General features: G+C 43.2%; 1 protein-coding gene across 3 annotated transcripts in view; it reads right to left on the reverse strand.

Moving 5' to 3' along the window:
* Positions 1-8,526: 8,526 nt before the first annotated feature.
* The window catches only part of ASMTL (acetylserotonin O-methyltransferase like), a 66,407-nt gene continuing 56,141 nt past the window's right edge, over positions 8,527-18,792 (reverse strand). For all 3 annotated transcript variants that reach the window (XM_066599869.1, XM_066599867.1, XM_066599868.1), the window contains exons 12-14: positions 15,978-16,121; positions 9,039-9,161; positions 8,527-8,952 (exon numbers count right to left, since the gene is read on the reverse strand). In XM_066599869.1, coding sequence (XP_066455966.1) covers positions 8,744-8,952; positions 9,039-9,161; positions 15,978-16,121 — 476 coding nt within the window. In that variant the 3' untranslated portion in view covers positions 8,527-8,743. The remainder of the gene's footprint in view (positions 8,953-9,038; positions 9,162-15,977; positions 16,122-18,792) is intronic.

Consider the following 18,792-nt stretch of genomic DNA (forward strand, 5'->3'; position numbering starts at 1 on the left):
GTTACATACAGAACTACAGTAAACTCTGTTGTCATCATACACACAGGGCATATCAAAAAGGTCCTATTGACAAGTGATTGCTCCAAATGGAGTTGTCTTCTTCTGGATTTTTGGAGACCATTATTGGGTAGGAGCCTGGTGGCATCAGAGAATCTTCTTATAGACCAGTCTGACCATGGCTCTTCCCCATTTTGCACGTCTTTTATAATCTAGCGAAAAGGTTTGTTTTTGCAGACGTTTGTCATTAACTCGAAGAAGACTCCAGCATTACAGCTCAGATGAAATTCAAACAGTCTTTCCTGAAACGTACCATAAAATCCTACTCCCGACAGGGTTCAATTACTGACGCATTTAAGACACTAGTTGCTCTTAACTTTTGCCAGCAACACAGTCCGCAAAACACATTAACAGATATCACATAATTATAACCACAAACTGTGCTGGATTACTTGCCTTATGCTACATACTGCAGAGACATTTCATCCCAAAAGGCGACAGATGGAAAAATAAGTCCTTAGAAGTAATTAAAGCTTCAGTTTAAAGAAAAAGAAATAAAGATATAACCAAGCAGTGTCAATTTGAATGGCATAATAGTTTCATGCTTCGCAATGAGATTTTGTAATTAGCAAATGTTTGAAATTGCCCAATATGGCGAATTTAGGTGTAATAAATGTCAGATGGCTAAAGATGGCTTTGGATTTTGTTTGATTTCAACTCACAAGTTTCTGCGACCTGACAATCGAACAAAAATCCAAACCTAACAGAGTTCTTATGATTCTCGGACCATGGCAATTTGCGAGCTGCAATGTGACCACATGTATTTACATTATATATCATCCAGGCCAGAGGCTCTATCAGTCCTCTCATTTATTTCCTTTTGTGCTCAGCTTGTGGAACTGATCATCTAGGGATTGGGCTCTTTATCATAGCTGTTATGTAATACCTTATCAGAATAGACCATTAGCTAAAAGAAAAGGGGTTAACTCTTAATGTACTGTGACTTACTTTGAGGAAGCAAGGTCTAATAAAATAATCATTAAGCAAGACAACCGATTGCTGTGACACTATATGAAGAGAGACTATTGCCAGCTTTCACTCTGGCAGGCCTCTGCTGCAAACCTATCATTACAACTGGGGTCATAATAAGAGAGATAAGGTTGATAGCTGCCTACAGCTATACACAGCGCTCCAGTGGTTCAGTCACTATCACACAAAAAGGCACACACGTATCAGTACACTACCTGTACTAGTATACCACATGGCTGGTGAAAATGTACTTAAGTTCCTGACGAAGTGCCTACACTTGGCACGGAAACGCGTTGAACTAACTGAAAGTGTATAAAATCATTGAACCAACTGAAAAGCATCACAATTGTATACAAATCATCATAAATACAATTTTGATGGACCAACTATTAATAATTGACAAATCATGATAATTACAACCCTGATGATTATAATTTTTGGCAATAAGTACAGTTAGTATATGAGCAGGTATAGAGGGATCCCTGCAATCGTCTGTCACTGTGCATCTTAGATGCTCCTATATGAGGCATTCATGATTAACGATTTCTACGTATATTGTCTGATAAATCGGACCAAGTCTGCCATCCAATATTGTTTTGAGAAAAATTGACACTATTCAGTTTTATGAATGCTCACTCCAATCCAACAATGATTGACATACTATATAATGTGCGAGCAAGAAATCTTCATCAATACCAAAACAGTGCCAAAGATTACGTTGTATTTTTTCGTTCTTTGGTGTCTGTCTTTGTCAGCCCTATTTTAATGAGAATCAATAAAATATTGTTTTAGGTTGTCTATAACTGTGAAGGGCTTCAAGTTTAATTTACTATAGACTTCTTCTTCCCCAGTGACTAAATGTATTTACATTAGGATGCTGTGTAACAGGGCCACGGTGCAATCTTTGGCTGCGTAGTGTATGTAAATTTCTCACCTCCATCTCTGAAGTGAATGTGGCTCCCGACCATCACTAAAAACTGAAAGGTCGGGAATTCTGCTCTATCCATACTGTGCTTTCAAAGAAAATTTAAATGGAGTCGCTGTCCTTTCACCTAAAGTCCTTTTACACGGAACGAATATCGCTCAAAGTCATTGTTGGCTCGTTGCCCAAATGTTCAGTCGTTATCCTTCACTTAAGACATTGATGTAAACAGGTGATGGAGCAAGGTACATAACTGGCTATGTAAGAAATAGGAATCCTGTCTTGTCAGACAAGTATTAGTATCCAAACATGTTGTGGAATCTCCACTCATTAACAGTATTTCCAGTAACAGAGGGACTTAAAGGTGTGGTCCAGTTGTAAAATATTGATGGCCATCAACAGTAGATTCACATAGGTTCACAGTCTGTGACTCCCCCACCAAACAGCTGTTCACCAGACCCATGCGCGGAGACGATTTCTGCAAGAGGCAGAAAGCTCTGTTCCCATTGCAGTGCCCAGGCTTGGTGTTACCGGCAAAATTCCCATTTCACTTCTATGGGAAGTTGGCAGGCAATACCAAATCTGGCCATTGCAGTAGGAAGAGGGCTATCTGCTTCCTGCAGAAAACAGCACAGTGTACAAGCACATTGACTCACACAGGCAGCAAACCCCTGCTGATCTAGTATTAATGGTCTAATCTGCAGATAGACCATCAGCAGTTTGCAAATGAACAACCCCTTGGTGCCTGCACACGAGCAGAATTTCAAGCGCGTGATTTTAGGCACATAATCCGCCCCAGACCGCAGCCAATATACTCCTATGAGGATCCGCAGTTGTCCCCAGACGGACGGATGTGTATCGCGTTTTTTCACGCGAGTGAAAAAATCTGCGACCTGTTCTAATTTTGGTCGGATCATGCGCGTGAAGCCTCCAATACAAGTGAATGGGTGCGTTTTTTCACGCAGTACATCCGGAGTGCAGCTGCGGATGGAGTCACTGGTTGCTATGACTACAGGAAGTAGGCATGGTAGGAGACGTCCCAACACACAGCACAGAGCTTCACAGGCACATTTCAACTGCAGATCTGTCCTTTCAGTCCCCTCATCTACCAGAGAGCAGCCAGCAGACACCAGCCAGGGTGCACCCAGTACCTCCTTTTTTTCCTGGGGGGCTCTTCCTCCTCCGTTACCGCAGTACGTCCGAAAAAAGTGACATGGATCAACCATGCCCACAAAGACATCTGCTCACCGGGTGAAAGCATGTTGCCAGAATAATTTAACAGTGCTCACACAAGCAAGAGGGACAAAACGGAGTCTGGGTGTTGGTTTTTAAGCTGTTTTCCAGGGAATGGGCAGTTCTCTAGGGGTTGGGTTTACAATAAGGGTGTCTTCCGGATTTTTCTGCGCGTTTTTTTCCGCAACACATCCGCGTATATCCGCGCGTGATTTTTCACGCATCCGCACCTATCCGCAAGCACATTTAGGTACCATACGCGCGTGAAAATCCACGAGTGGAATCCGGAACGCTCGTGTGCAGGCGGCCAAAGTCTCTCTGTACCCACATCCCTGCTAGCACTAATTAGCGATGCAGACATCCAAGTCGAAAGCTCTGGTTTTAAAAGCGAAATAAAAAGTAAGTTAAACTACACCGATTCTCTGTTCACTTTGCATTTCAGGAATTTGACGTATAGAGTGGGAAATACTCTTTAACACGTATAAAACTATATACCGATAGCGGATATAACCGGCTTCCCAAGTTAATTTGATACAGGTCTTTACGTGTTGTTTACACGGAAAACTTTATGAAGTCGTGGTTACTTTAGAGAAACCGAGGAATAAAATATGTATACATATAGAAGAGCGTTAGATTCTCCTAAGGCTGCATGTACCAATGTCCCACTACAAAAGGTGGCACCCCTCCCACTCTCCTGAGTAAAGAATGCTTGCGCCAAATTTCATGCTGGCACGACACCGGGAAGTTACATTACATAGGGGTGCACTAACTTTTGCAAATAGCATTGACTAATTGAGTTGCAACCCCTGTTACTTTTCTTATTTAGGCTTTCACCATATAAATATATTTATACACACACACACACACACACCTGTATCCTATAGTCTTTTCACTTTTCTGTTGTGCCCAAGTCTATAGAAAAGGGCTAAAAGTTGTTGAACTTACCAAGTTTCATTTCACTTTCCCTAGCTACTCAACAATAAAGTAACAAGCCTACTGTACATCGATAAGCTTACTTGTATTATGCTCTAGCCTCAGGCTCTGTTCGCATCTGTTTTTTGACTTGCGTCCAAGGTATAAAGTTAGAATGGACAGTCAGAATAGCACAACGTACTTTGTTATTTTAGACGATACTAAAGTGGAAACATTTCTGAACCCATTGTAAAAGTCAATAGAAAGAAGAATAAGACCTCCAACTGATCATGAGTGATCTGTCATGGATCCCATACAATGGCAGCCAGTGATACTTTTCATATTTACATTAGATGTGGTTCTTTGTACCTCCAGATACGGTTGTGCATTTCAGTACAGCTTTATTTTTATGATCAGAAAATGACTCTTTAATGTCAAACTGAAAATAATTACCTTTAAAGAGATGTACATACATTTGAGTTATTAGACAAAAATCATTACAATAGCTGCATATTTCCTGCTTTTCAAGTCAGTATTTAGCACCATGTACCTACAGTGTCTATTTAGACCATTGATATCCAACCTGAAGCCTATGATGGATATGAATGTAGCCCACAGGGGCAGATTAGCTGTTTATTGCACTGGGAAAATTCCTGGTGAGCTGACCGTTCTGTGGGCCGGCTGCTGTCAGTAACAACTCACATATGTGCGACTGGCCCGGTGTATAAGAACCACAGCGGCCCTGTGTGTGACTAAAGTAAAAAAAGTACAGAGCCGCTGGGTCAAATGGGGAAGGGTTGGGGAAGGGCACTTAAGTTCAGCCACTGCTGTAAGTTGTAAGAGCGTCACTAGGGACCCATGCTGGCTGAGTCTAAGCCACAGAGCCCATCACTGGTGCAGCACTTAGTCCTGCCTCCAGGTCATGTAATCAGTAGAGCGTCGGCAAGACACCTGGTCCTGTTGTAAGTTCCGCCCCTTCCTGCCCAATCTCCAATTCACTCTTGGGCTGCAGCTAGGTCAGAGGCCAGGGCCCAGCGTCAATACTCAAGAGCGAGTCTGTGTGAATTAATGGGCAGGCGGCCCAGTGCAGACAGTAGTTAGTAGACTAGCCAGGTCAGCCACCCCAGCTGCATTTAATTGGAAGTCATTAGTTCAATGCTGCTGCCACTATGTATTAGGTGGATATTAATATATTATTTGAACCCTAAGGGTATGTTGACTTGGTGGGATTTTAACATGTGCGAATTCCACCTCTAGAAAATGCGGCGAAATCCTTGGCTTTCTGCCACGGTTTTAACTGCAGTTTTTAGAGGTGGAATTTGCACATGTCAAAATTCCTTAAGGTTCAAATAATATATTAATACCCATCTAAGACACAGAGATGTCAAAAAGTTGGAGACCCCTGATTTAACCCTTTCCAATCCACTGTCTAACGTCTAAAGACATTCTGATTGAAGGCTGTACAGCGCCGATGTCGGAAGACGTCCGGCAGGGTATTCTTACTGTAGATTATTGGCCGCTCTGTTGTCGGGGGCCTCTCCAGCATGTCCCATACCGCAGTACTGGCTCTAGCCAGCAGACGGCGCCATTGTATAATGGCAGAAAGAGAAAGCCGCCTAGGAAACCCTGAATTCAAAATTTGATTGCAAAGGGTTAAATTGTAAGCTCTTATGAGCAGGGAGCATTCTCCCTCTCGTATTAGTTTTGTAATTTTATTTGTTTGCTGTTTGCTACAGTACTTCCCCAAATATACAGTACAGAAATTGCTGCTGTAAATAAAGGATATTATGCTATTGTTATTATAAGAGGCACTGATGGCAATAACAATCTTGAGCCATGTTGTGTCTATGAGCAATAGAATTTTTCCCTAAAACTTTTTAGCAAAACTATTACTTCTGCATAAAGGCAATGCTTTAAGGATCATTTTTGTAAGTGTTGGCTATGCAAAATAGTGCATAGCATGCTTGGACATTTCATGTTGAAAGAGAAGGTCAGCCTTCACAAGTAGATTATTTTTAATTGTTCCATTGCATCTAAAAACCTCTGCAAATAGTAACTGAAAAGCTCTCATTTTGTGTATAGAGTGCCTATGCAGATCTATGGGTCTGCCGAGTAACAGACTGCAAGAACATCGCATGTACTGTTGTCTGACCCTGCAATCACACGCCCTTCTATTTTCTCTTAATTCTTACTAACATTCATTAAGTAGGTTAACAGTAAATATGACTAAAGGTACTTTTACACGAGACAACTGTCCCTCCTGTGCTTTCATACAGGTTCAGTGAAGGAGGCAGAGCGTGCCGGAGATCTCGTCCGACTGCTCACCTCCATTCACCGTAAATAGGCAGTCACTCAAAGATGAATGACTGCCTGTTTACACTGAGCGAGAAGCCGCTCATTAGTCGCTTTGTGTCAATGACCTCAAACAAAGCAATTAATCAGTGATTACTTTCTCAGTAACTGTTAGTGGTCCCAAGTAAAAACAGGACTCCTCTGTCAAAAATCAGTAATAGGGCAATTTTTTTTTGGGCTGATACTCGGCCCGTGTAACAATACTTTAACCCCTTGAGTGGCAGGTTTCCTACCACCCTGTCGTGCCCACCAGGGCAGGTTTTTTAAAATGGTCTAATCATTGAATTTCAACTAGTTTTGCAGTTGCGTCTCAAGAGCCATAACTTTTTCATTTTTCCATTGACATGGCCATATGAGGGCTTGTTTTTTGCGGGACAAGTTGTGATTTTTTAAACAGGGGGGAGGAAAAAAAGCAATGGGGAAAAAAGAAAAAAGGGGCCAGGTCATTAAGGGGTTAAATAATGTATTAACTTCCTTCTCTGGGTCATTACGACGCACACGGATACCACATGTGTGATTGTACTTTTGATTTTTTACAAAGTAAAGGGAGACAAGTGTTTTTTTATTTTTTTAATAATTTTTTTCCTTTTTTTTTTTTTTTTAAATTTTTTTTTTTTTTTTGGCCCTTTAGGGGACTTCCACAGGGACCCATCAGGACCCCTGATCACATTCCGGGGGTCCGATGGTGACAGCCCTTTACATGCTGCAGTCACATAGACTGCAGCATGTAAAGGGTTAACACAGCAGAGATCGGAGGTTTTCTCTGATCTCTGCTTTAAGAGCTGGTACCTAGCTGTCCTCTCACAGCCAAGCACCAAGCTCTCCCTGCCACAGAGACCATCGGCTTGCTTCTGACAAGCCGATGGTCTCTATGGCAACTTGTAAACAAAGCAGGACATTGCCGACATGTCGGCAATATCTTCTGCTGGTTTTTCAAAGCCCTTGCTTTGTTGTCTGTGGGACTGTGCAGGCAGAGCACACTGTCACAGCTTGTGGCATTGTGCTCTGCAGCTCCCATAGTGATACATAGCCCGGAAATCTTCCGGGCTATGTTGCTATGAGCAGTGGAGCTCGTCCCCGGAAATTTTCCGGGCGTGCCACTCAAGGGGTTAAAGGTACTTATTTAGGCAAAGACGTTTGCATATTTGCACTGAATCTGAATGTCTATGCAGAATGTCAGCAAACCTTACAGGACTTAACCAATGACTTTTCGGTATTAGTGTTTCTTGACGCCACCAGGAACTCCTGGTCGAGCCAAGATTGACAGGGGGGTGACGCCATCTGCCCCTGATTGGCTGGACCCATGGGTGTTTTGCAGGTCTTTGCAGCCCACTAAGTATATATTACACCTTTATACCTCAGCCCCCGCTGCTGCCGCACATCCCCAGGTGAAAGTGACTTCACTGCCGCCGTCCCACAATAAGGCAAGCCCCTAACTTGGGTAAGCGGTTAGCTGGCTGGACAGCAGGGAGGGCACAGCGTGCTGAACCCAGTTTTATCGCGGAGGGCCGCAAGCCTTCGCGGACGCCAGCATAGGCAACACAGCTCTGGGGCCACAGAGACTGACAGGCGGCGCCCGGAGACCGAAGGGATTGGGACACTAGAATGACAGTAGCGGCGGACGGGCACAACGCGCTGCAACCCCCATTTACCTAGCAGATTGCCGCCAGCAGTATAGAGCTTACAGTGCCCGTGGAAATAAGTGTCACAGCCGCCAGCCACACACTGCGGCGCAAAACAGTGAGTACAGTGAAGCGGGTGCAGCAAAAATCAATGACAGCCGGCGGCCGCACACTGTGGGGATCCAGCAGGGCCGCAGGACACTCCGTACTGTTATACATAGACGCTTTTCAGTGATGTATCAACATCTAAACATACAGGGAGCGCAGCACCTTCAAGGACCTTGCCCTATTACGCCATTCGGGAGCTAGGGGTGTGCGAGAGGCGTTCCTCCATGGAAGTCTTGTCAAACACAGAGCTTCCGGTGGCGTTCAGATACACTAATACCTGACTTTTCTATAAGGTAATACAACTAGGAAGACATCATCTAAGTGCCTTAACGTAAAAGTATCTGACATAAATGCAGGAAACAGAATGTTTTATGTAGTCTTATAAGCAAATACAAAACATAAAAGGTTTAAAGAAATCTCCCCAACTTCATGATCATATCCAGCAATAATATGCACGTATATCAGCAACACATAGCTAACAATTTACTGCTATGTATTCCACAGACATCCTCCACCAGTATAAAAAGTCAATTGTTACTCAGTTCACACTAGTTAATATAAACTCCAATTATCTTTTGGCAGCTAAAATTGCATCTAGTAAGTTGCCTGTAGTCTTAATTTGTACACTATTAAATCCGTGATTTTCTAGAAGCTTCTTGTATTCTGTGCCGGTTCTGTGCGTGCCTTCTTCGTTAATAGTAAGAGCCTGAAGCGGACCTCTTGGTTCTTTTTTCTCTTCATCAAGGACAATATCTGCAATAAGCAAGGCGTTCTTACCTACAATAAGGCAAAGAGAAGTCATGTGAAAATGGTCAGTAATTCCTGATGGCTTTATTACCAATCTACTGTTTGTCCGGCTTTACCTGGACGGCAAGCGTCAGAGATCTTCCTCAAAAGGTGGTTTAATTTTTCCTCAGACAAGTCATGCAATACTCTTGAGAGAATGTATAGTTCAGCTTCAGGTAGGGAGTCTTCCATAAAGTTACCTGGCAAAGAAGTCAAGACTAAATTACAAAGGGTAAATTTAAATAATTAAATTAAAAGTGTTTTCCGGAGCTAGAAGACATGGGCCCACAGGTCAGGAGCCCCGCCAATCAGTTGTCTAAGCGGCCCTAGTCCTCAGATAAGCACCACGGCCTCTTCTCCGACCAGCGACATCACGATGACTCAGCCACTCAGTCCCATACGAGTGAATGGAATTGGGCTGCTACTTCAGGCACAGCCCCCCTACAAAATCTATGGTGCTGTGCCTGGTATGCAGTGAAGAGGTAACAGAGTTCACCCAAGCCTCATGACCTCTTCAAACAGGTAATTGGCAGGGGTGCTGGGTGGGAGACCCCCACTGATTTGATACTGATGACCTATCTTGAAGATAAATCATCAATACCCAACTCTCAAACTCCTTAAATAGCAATATGTCATATGCTCACACTTTTGCCTGAACATTTCTGCAAAAATCAATGGAGGTAACCTCAATCACTACATTATTCTAGGATATATACATTTATAGCCATTTCTACAAAATGTCCAATTAATTAGTTTACTACAAACATAACTGAAGAGTGAGAGGGGGCGAAAAGGACCGTAGTGTATATTATTTTATTAGTGAGTTTCAATAAAGAAAAAAAATGGAAAAAAAAATCAAATATTGCCCAGAGGTCTGTGATTGGCTGCAGCAGCCTGTGACATTCAACATGCAAGCTGCTGCAGCTGGTAAACACAAACCTGACATGGAGCCCTGAGCAGTGATGTGGGTTATGCAGGAACCTGTCAGGGGTGAGTATATAGTTTTTATTTTTTGGCATGGGGAACTTTTTTTTTTTTTTTTTTATCTCAGACAACCCCTTTAATTATAAGCCACCACAATTTTAAATAAGAAAGCCCCATGTATTCCAAAATAAAAAAAAAATGGGGGTTAACTAAGAAAAAAAGAATGCAGCATTCCAAAGGGTGAAATTTTGCTATGGGTTAACTAGGTCTTCTGTGATTTATCTATTGATGACCTATCCTCAGAATCGGTCAATAGTTGAGATCAGTGGGCTTCTACTAGTCAGGTTCCCCGGCAATCATCAGTTGTCAGTTTCTGGCTTGTTCATACTGATAATGTCCACATTATAGTGACCCAGGTTGGTATTTCAGGCATAGCTCTAATGGAATTCAATGCCCGCATTACCAACTCAGGTTGCTGCAATGTAAATACAGCTGTCAGCTTCTGTATCTGTCCACACTGAAAGCAGGCTCAAAAACAGCTGAACCCTACTGATTAACTACTGAGGATTCTAACTATTCTGAGAATAGGTCATCAATAGTCAAAGGGGCACCAATATTTCAGACGACGTCTGCTAATCTACTAGCTAGAATTAGTCTCAATTTCTGTAATAAACTTGCATTAAAATGTGCTTGTTTTACTACTGTGAAGGGCTGCTACTAAGGGTCTCCCTTCCAGCTTCTCTGCAATCCACATTCTGTTCTTGGGTAGAGCTTCTGTGGTAACAAGGACATAGGGATGTTTTAATAGCAAGGGAGGAGCTATCTTCACAGGTAGCCACCATGCACTCTGTCTGCAGATCTGTCAGCCTCTGTGATAATGATCTCCACAGTCTCTGCCTCTCCTGCTGTAGCAGTGTGCGAGTGGGGGTGCACATTACACACAGTGGGTTTACTAACCATTTGACCACAATGTCTCTCAATGCCTGAATCATCCTGGGAAAGTAGAGGGGTGGGCATTCAGATATAGTGCAATGCAGCATGGGAAGGTCAAGGAAGTCAGGACAGTGAACTACTGACAGAATGCTAGGCTTACAGCACACACCCTCACTGAAAAATGGTGAAGACCACTTGAAAATCAGAACTTACAGACATGAAATAGGGTGCAAATAGTAGCAAATGAGCGGGTAAGGAGAATCTGTTGAATTTCAGAAAACTTGTTAAAAATTCAAGTACGCTTTAATTCTCAGAACATCCCTTTAAGTATACTCAACTGTACCTAAGTTTATTGGGTGCAACAGTATTAAAGGGTTAAACTGTGATTAATAGAGCAAAAGATGAAACACACACACACACACCATGATGCCTAATGATTTTTTAGCATTTCATTCTTTAGAAATAGAGAAAACAGGAATATAAAACGTCTGATTTCTACAACTTCCTCTTTCTGAACAACAATAGTTCCCTTTTTCTTCAGACCACAGAAGATCTGTGCAGAGATAATGCACCTGCAATCCCACTCAGCAGTGATCCTGCACATGGGACGATATAGCCTGTCAACATGATCAGCAGAAAATAAGCCCTTTCAGAAATCATTGGACATGAATTTGAAAGACCCAAAATGGTATTCCCATCTCATCAAGTTATTTCCCCTCTACAGGACAGGGGATAACCTGCTGATCAGTGAGGCTCTGACTGCTGGGACCTCACTGATATAAAGTTATTGCCCTGGTATGCCCTTTCAAAGGAAAAGAAAACAGATGTGTTTTAATTCAAATCTCAAGTCATGCGCAATTGTGCACACAAAAAAAAAAAAAAAAAATCTGCACGATTGCTCTCAGCCATTGAAATAGCCAATTCGTTTGAGTTCAAGAAGTTTTCTTTTCCTGGAAAATAGAGCATGCAGCGTTTTTAATTGTGCATGAAAATTACGCATTTGTTGATTTCGATCATATGCAACATGCAGGCTACCAATGCAGTTACCACAGACGGTGCAAAGAATGCAGGGAATTTGTCCTATTAATTTGCAACCATTGTCAATTTTCTGTTGATCTTGCCCCTCCCCCCCCCCCCTTGAAAAACAAAAGTGGGCGGAGCTTAGTGCAAAATTTACTATGTATCAAGCTAGTGTAAATTATAGCAGCAATCAAACTAGCTCATAGCTGGCATAGATTTCAGATCATGGCACTCAAGACGTGCCAAATGAGGTAGAGGCTTGCACTTATTAACTCTTACCTACCCCTTTTCTCATTTTCCTCCCCTCTTAAGAAATCATAGCCCTTTTATCTTTTCAATTCCTTGGCTACATGAGTGCTTGTTTTTTGCGGAACGAGCTGTATATTTCAATGACACTAACATGCCATGTAATGCGCTGAAAAACTTTTAAGTAGGGAGAAATTGAAAAAAATGTAGTTGCGCCATTTGGAGGGGTGGGTTGATTTGAAGAAATTTACAGTGCAGTAAAAATTACGCTATCTCTATTCTGCGCTTCAGTGCAATTATAACAATACCATGTTTTTAGGGATTTTTGATGTAGTACTACTAAAAAAAAGTTATCTAATTTTCAAAAAATTGCTTTCAGTTTTTATCTTTTGACCCAGACAGCGTTATTTTTTTTTCCGTAGAGCGGGTTGTAGGAGTGCTCATTTTTTGTGCGAGGCCCTGTAGTGTTTATTAACATTTTGGCGTACACACGACTTTTGATCACTTTTATTTGAAGAAATGCAAATCTGGCATTGCATATACAGTGGTGTCTTGACATATGAGTTTCATCTGTTCCAAGACGGAGCTCGTAAGCCAAAAAACTTGGATGTCAAGGCACTTTTCCCCATTGAAAATGCATTGAAACGCCATTCATGAATTTCAATTGGGAAACTAACTACAAGTTAAAAAAAATAAATCAATCAATACTCACCTACCGCCAGCGGTCCCCGATGATCTGTGGCTTGAATGACATCATTGAATGGCTGTGATTGGTTAACCCAGCGCCGACTTATTGGCTGATGTGGCGCTGAGTTAACCAATCAGAGCATTAGTTTGCTGGAGGCGGGGCATTTAAGCCCCGAATCCAAAAAGCAATGCTCTGTCAGCGTGGAGGAGGGAGCGAAAGCCTGCAGCAGCGCCGCAGATTATTGCAAGGGCGAAACACTGGCAACAGGTGAGTATAGATCCCCCCAGAGCCTCAGCTTGCGAGTTTTTTTTTACTTACAAGCAGGCTCGTACGCCGAATTTTTGCTCGTAAATCAGAGCAAAAATTCGGGAGAGAGTCTGCTCGCAAGTCAAAAGACTCGCAAACTGAGGCACTTGTAACCCGATGTACCACTGTGTTTCGTTTCTGAAGGCATGCACCGTGCAGAATTTTTAAAAAAAGCAATATTTTAATAACTGACTTTTGTAGATGCAGTGATCTCAATCTTTGTTTTGTTGAGAAAATTATTTATTTTATTTTTTTTTTTACACACAATATTTTTTAATAATCAAAAAAACAAATTAAGTTAGAATCTTTTCTTTAGACCAACACAGGGGACTTGAACTTGCAATTGTTTGATCGCTCAAATAGTATAATGCAATCCTAGAGTATTGCACTACACTGTTTTCTTACAGGCAGTCTATCAGAATGTGTCACAGGCACGCCCGATTAAGCAATTATTCAAGGCAGTCCTGGTGGCCTACAGCAGGCCCTGGACTGCCATAACAGCCGAACAGCATCACATAAGGGGACATTGCAAAGGGACCATTATGAACTCCTGAACGCTAATTGGGGCATTTAAAGGGATCAGTGCTCACGCCTATCGCAGTTGTTGCTGGCAGGGGCAGCTGTCAAAGATGACGGACACCCGCCATATATTTAATCAGCTTCATACACAGACATCTGACGTATGCCATGCATGTAGGGCACATGCTGGGATGGGGTTAATGGGGATTTCTAGTGAAAAACATTTTTTTCAAACCAGCACAAAGTAGTGCAACTGCATGAAAATAGACATACCTCACCCGACCCCCTGCTGCTCCCATTCCCCCACACTTCCTGCTGCAGTAAGCCAATGAGGACGTCACTGCAGCTGATCACTGATCTAAGTCTGCCAGCAACTGTTATTCCACCACTTTGACCTGGTTGGAAAAAATTCTTCCTCCCTGGATAAACCTTTAATCCATTTGTCGCAGGCTTCAGATTAAGGAGTCATCCAGTGCAAAAAAAAAGAAAGCATATAATAATCTTTATTTATATAGCGCCAACATATTCCACAGTGCTTACGATACAGGGGAAATAACACAAGACAACAATTAAAGGAAACAGTAGGGGTGACATACATTTTTTTTCTACTGTGAGGATGAGTCACAGATACCACTAAGTGGCATCTATTATATGCAAACAAAGGTATCCTTCAGAAAACCTTGAATGCAGACTACACATGTATTGTGCAGAGTGCCTAAATTATTCAAAGTGTTTAAACAAGCATCAGATTAGATAACATTTTTGGTCCTTGTAAACTGAGCAGAGCTACAACATAAGACTTTAGGTACATGATAGGTTGGTTAATATCGGCAGCGGGGCAGCTCACTATTACTCTATTGCAGTGTTCTCCAGCCAAGGTCTGGAGACCCACACATGGCCCTCAGGACTCGTAGCTTCCCATACATACTGTTGTACACTAGCAGCACCAGGGAGGTCATAGCATTACTAGAACTTGGTGTTCAAAACCATAATCACAGACGACTAACATTAGGGTACGAGCCATAGCACTTGGTTATACATTAAATTTAATATTGGCAACTTCTGTATATAAAAATGGCTTAAAGGGGTTGTCCCGCGCCGAAACGATTTTTTTTTTTTTTCCAACCCCCCCCCCCCCCCGGTTCGGCGCGAGACCACCCCGATGCAGGGGTTAAAAAAGAACACCGGACAGCGCTTACCTGAATCCCCGCGCTCCGGTGACTTCTTACTTACCCGGTGAAGATGGCCGCCGGCATCTTCTCCCTCGGTGGACCGAAGGGCTTCTGTGCGGTCCATTGCCGATTCCAGCCTCCTGATTGGCTGGAATCGGCACGTGACGGGGCGGAGCTACACGGAGCCCCATTGAGAAAGCAGAAGACCCGGACTGCGCAAGCGCGTCTAATTTGGCCATAAGACGGCGAAAATTAGACGGCAACCATGGAGACGAGGACGCTAGCAACGGAGCAGGTAAGTGAAAAACTTTTGATAACTTCTGTATGGCTCATAATTAATGCACAATGTACATTACAAAGTGCATTAATATGGCCATACAGAAGTGTATAGACCCACTTGCTGCCGCGGGACAACCCCTTTAAGGTTGGGTGCTGCGGTATTATTGTACCTTGAAGCCACCGGAAAGGTGGGCATTTACAAGGGGAAGGCTGTTTGACTGCCAAGTGACTTCCCCAGTTTCTGATTGGATGCAGAGCATGCTTCCCGGCGTCAGGCTCACAGATCTTGCCACTGGCTACTAAGTGCAGTTTTACTTGTCGCTGGCACACCGCCTCGGGGCCTGGTAAGCTACACTACCAGCAGCATGGCCGCCTCTGCAGAAGATTCTTCTTGCGGGGAGAAGTCCGCTGGAACGGCGCCGGTAGCTACAGTGACAGCGGGGTCAGTAGCAGAGGCGCCGCAGGACTTGGAACCTGTAGGCACCTACAGTCACAGCGGGGGCAGGAGCACGGCCGTCTCAGCAGAGGTTTGCTGTAACGGTCATAACGCCGCTGGCAGGGCGCCACAGGCTAGACAGAGCAGGGGTGGGAGCAGGGGCGCCAGAGCACATGCACGCTGTAGCGGGGACAATGCCAGCGCCCTCGGGAGGGGAGATGGCCGGGGGATACTCACATAAGTGGCAAAGGCAGATGGCTGTCCGACAATGCGATGTGGAAAACGCAGTGGACAGGACCTCTGAGGCCAAGGAAGTGAAGCCAGCCCTGCAGCCAGTCAGAAACAGGGGGAGTCATCTGGCTGTCAAACAGCCTTACCCTGGTGGACACCCACCACTTGTGGTGGCTCAAGGTACAATACCACCGGGCGCCGCTGCTCTATTGTGTCGACTACAGAGATGGAATAATGGGATAACTCAGAGTGATAATACTACCTGAAGTAAATGTCACACGACTGGAATCCAAGTTCTCAGGCTGAAACGGAGAAGTATGTTTAATGACTTCAGGAAGGTCAAGCACGTTGATTTTTATTTCTGGGTAAGTCCAGACCAGTTCATGAGCCATCGCACCGGTGCAACCTTAAGAAGAAATTAAAGGACAAAATTTAAATCATACAGCACTTCTGCCATTCTTCTTACAACGGACGGCAGCATATCGCGAGGAGCGTCCCTATGGTGGCTCTCCTTAAATCAGCATTACCAAGGGCACCTTGAAATTTGGTGCGGCGATTTTAACTCTTTACGAGCATCTTAGACACGATCTCTTTACAGCATCACTGCATTAGGACAATGGTCTTCTAAAGGAAACTGGACCATATTTGCATGAGCTTCTATTCTAGGCCATATATTTTAATCAACCTAAAAATTATGCAGCTGTTTAACCCCTTGAGTGGCGGGTTTCCTACCACCCTGTCGTGCCCACCAGGGCAGGTTTTTTTTAAATGGTCTAATCATTGAATTTCAACTAATTTTGCAGTTGCGTCTCAAGAGCCATAACTTTTTCATTTTTCCATTGACATGGCCATATAAGGCCTGTTTTTTTGCGGGACAAGTTGTGATTTTTTAAACGGGGGAGGGAAAAAAGAAATGGGGAAAAAAGAAAAAAAGGGGCCATGTCATTAAGGGGTTAAAGGGGTTGTCTCACACCGAAATGGGTTTTTTTTTTTTTCCAATAGGCCCCCCCGTTCGGCGCGAGACAAACCAAAGGGATGGGCAAAAAAAAAAAAAAAAATATATAGATTAGATTACTTACCCGAATCCCCGCTCTGCGGCGACTTCTTTCTTCCCTTACCAAGCTGGCCACCGGTATCTTCACCCACGATGCACCGCGGGTCTTCTCCCATGGTGCACCGTGGGCTCTGTCGGTCCATTGCCGATTCCAGCCTCCTGATTGGCTGGAATCGGCACACGTGACAGGGCAGAGCTACGATGACGACGCGGGACCAGCTCTCCGGCACGAGCGGCCCCATTCACCAGGGAGAAGACCGGACTGCGCAAGCGCGTCTAAAATCGCCAGAAGACGGCGAATTTAGACGGATCCATGGCGACTGGGACGCTAGCAACAGAGCAGGTAAGTGAATAACTTCTGTATGGCTCATAATTAATGCACGACGTATATTACAAAGTGCATTAATATGGCCATACAGAAGTGTATAACCCCACATGCTGCCGCGAGACAACCCCTTTAAATAATGTATTAACTTCCTTCTCTGGGTCATTACGACGCACGGATACCACATGTGTGATTGTATTTTTGATTTTTTACAAAGTAAAGGGAGACAAGTGTTTTTATTATTTTTTTTTATAATTTTTTAACTTTTTTTTTTTTAATTTTTTTTTGTCCCTTTAGGGGACTTCCACAGGGACACATCAGGACCCCCTGATCACATTCCGGGGGTCCGATGGTGACAGCCCTTTACATGCTGCAATCACATAGACTGCAGTATGTAAAGGGTTAACACAGCAGAGATCGGAGGTTTTCTCTGATCTCTGCTGTAAGAGCTGGTACCTAGCTGTCCTCTGACAGCCAAGCACCAAGCTCTCTCTGCCACAGAGACCATCGGCTTGCTTCTGACAAGCCGATGGTCTCTATGGCAACCTGTAAACAAAGCAGGAGATTGCTGGCAGATCGGCAATATCTTCTGGTTTTTCAAAGCCCTTGCTTTGTTCTCTGTAGGTCTGTGCAGGCAGAGCACACTGTCACAGCTTGTGGCATTGTGCTCTGCAACTCCCATAGTGATACATAGCCCGGAAATCTTCCGGGCTATGTCGGTATGAGCAGTGGAGCTCGTCCCGGAAAATTTCCGGGCGTGCCACTCAAGGGGTTAACCCCCGCCCTACAGTTTACCGCAAATCAATGTAGATTCTGCAGAAAAAGGACATTACAATTCTGGATGAACGGAGTTTGTTTGACTTCAAATGGCTTTAGCTCCGGTTCTATCGGTGTACCGACATGCCTTTGGTATCTTTCTAAAGCCAGGATTCAGCTTTAAAATGACACCAAGAGCATGACTGTAGCATTTATAGAACTGAAGCTACATAGTAAAAAAGTCATAAAAAATAAATGCCCCAAAAAACGGTGGAATTGCTCTGTTTAGCACTGCCCGCCAGCAAAACATTAATAAAAGGTATCCGATACATTATATATACCCAAAATTGGTTCCTATAAAAACTAGAACTTGTCCTTCAAAATACAAGCTCTCACTAAAGGGAAAAAAAAAAAATGAAAAAACGTTACGACCGCTGGAACACAAAAGGGGTATGATTTATTGGTTCTTAGGGCTAAAATTCGTAAGATTGCTAAGGGGTTAAAAATAAAGCCTAAGGCAACTAAGTTCTGCGCTAAATATATTTATATACAGGCATAAAGTCAAAATCTACAATAGATAAAGGGAGACATTTTCAAGAGGGTTTTTCCAATTTGGTGGCGAGCCTAAGTGATTGTCATTGTCACATGTGGACTTTTTTTGTTAGGACAAGTAGATCGTAATGTATAACTTTTATTTTTTTACTTTTTGGTAGTTTTGGTGGTTGGAGGGGGTAAACCCCCCCTAGAAATTTCCCCATTGCTTTGGGGTTTTGTTTTAAAAACATTCACCATTTGGTTAAAAAAAATAATTTTCTTATCCAGATCAGTACAATTACTGTGATACCAAGTTTATACAGATTTCTTTATTTTATTTTTTTTACTTTTGCGCAATAAAAAACATTTTTAAAGAAAAAACAGTGAATCTGCATTCAATTAAGCTTA

Source organism: Eleutherodactylus coqui, chromosome 4 (genome assembly GCF_035609145.1).
Source record: "Eleutherodactylus coqui strain aEleCoq1 chromosome 4, aEleCoq1.hap1, whole genome shotgun sequence".
NCBI lineage: Eukaryota > Metazoa > Chordata > Amphibia > Anura > Eleutherodactylidae > Eleutherodactylus > Eleutherodactylus coqui.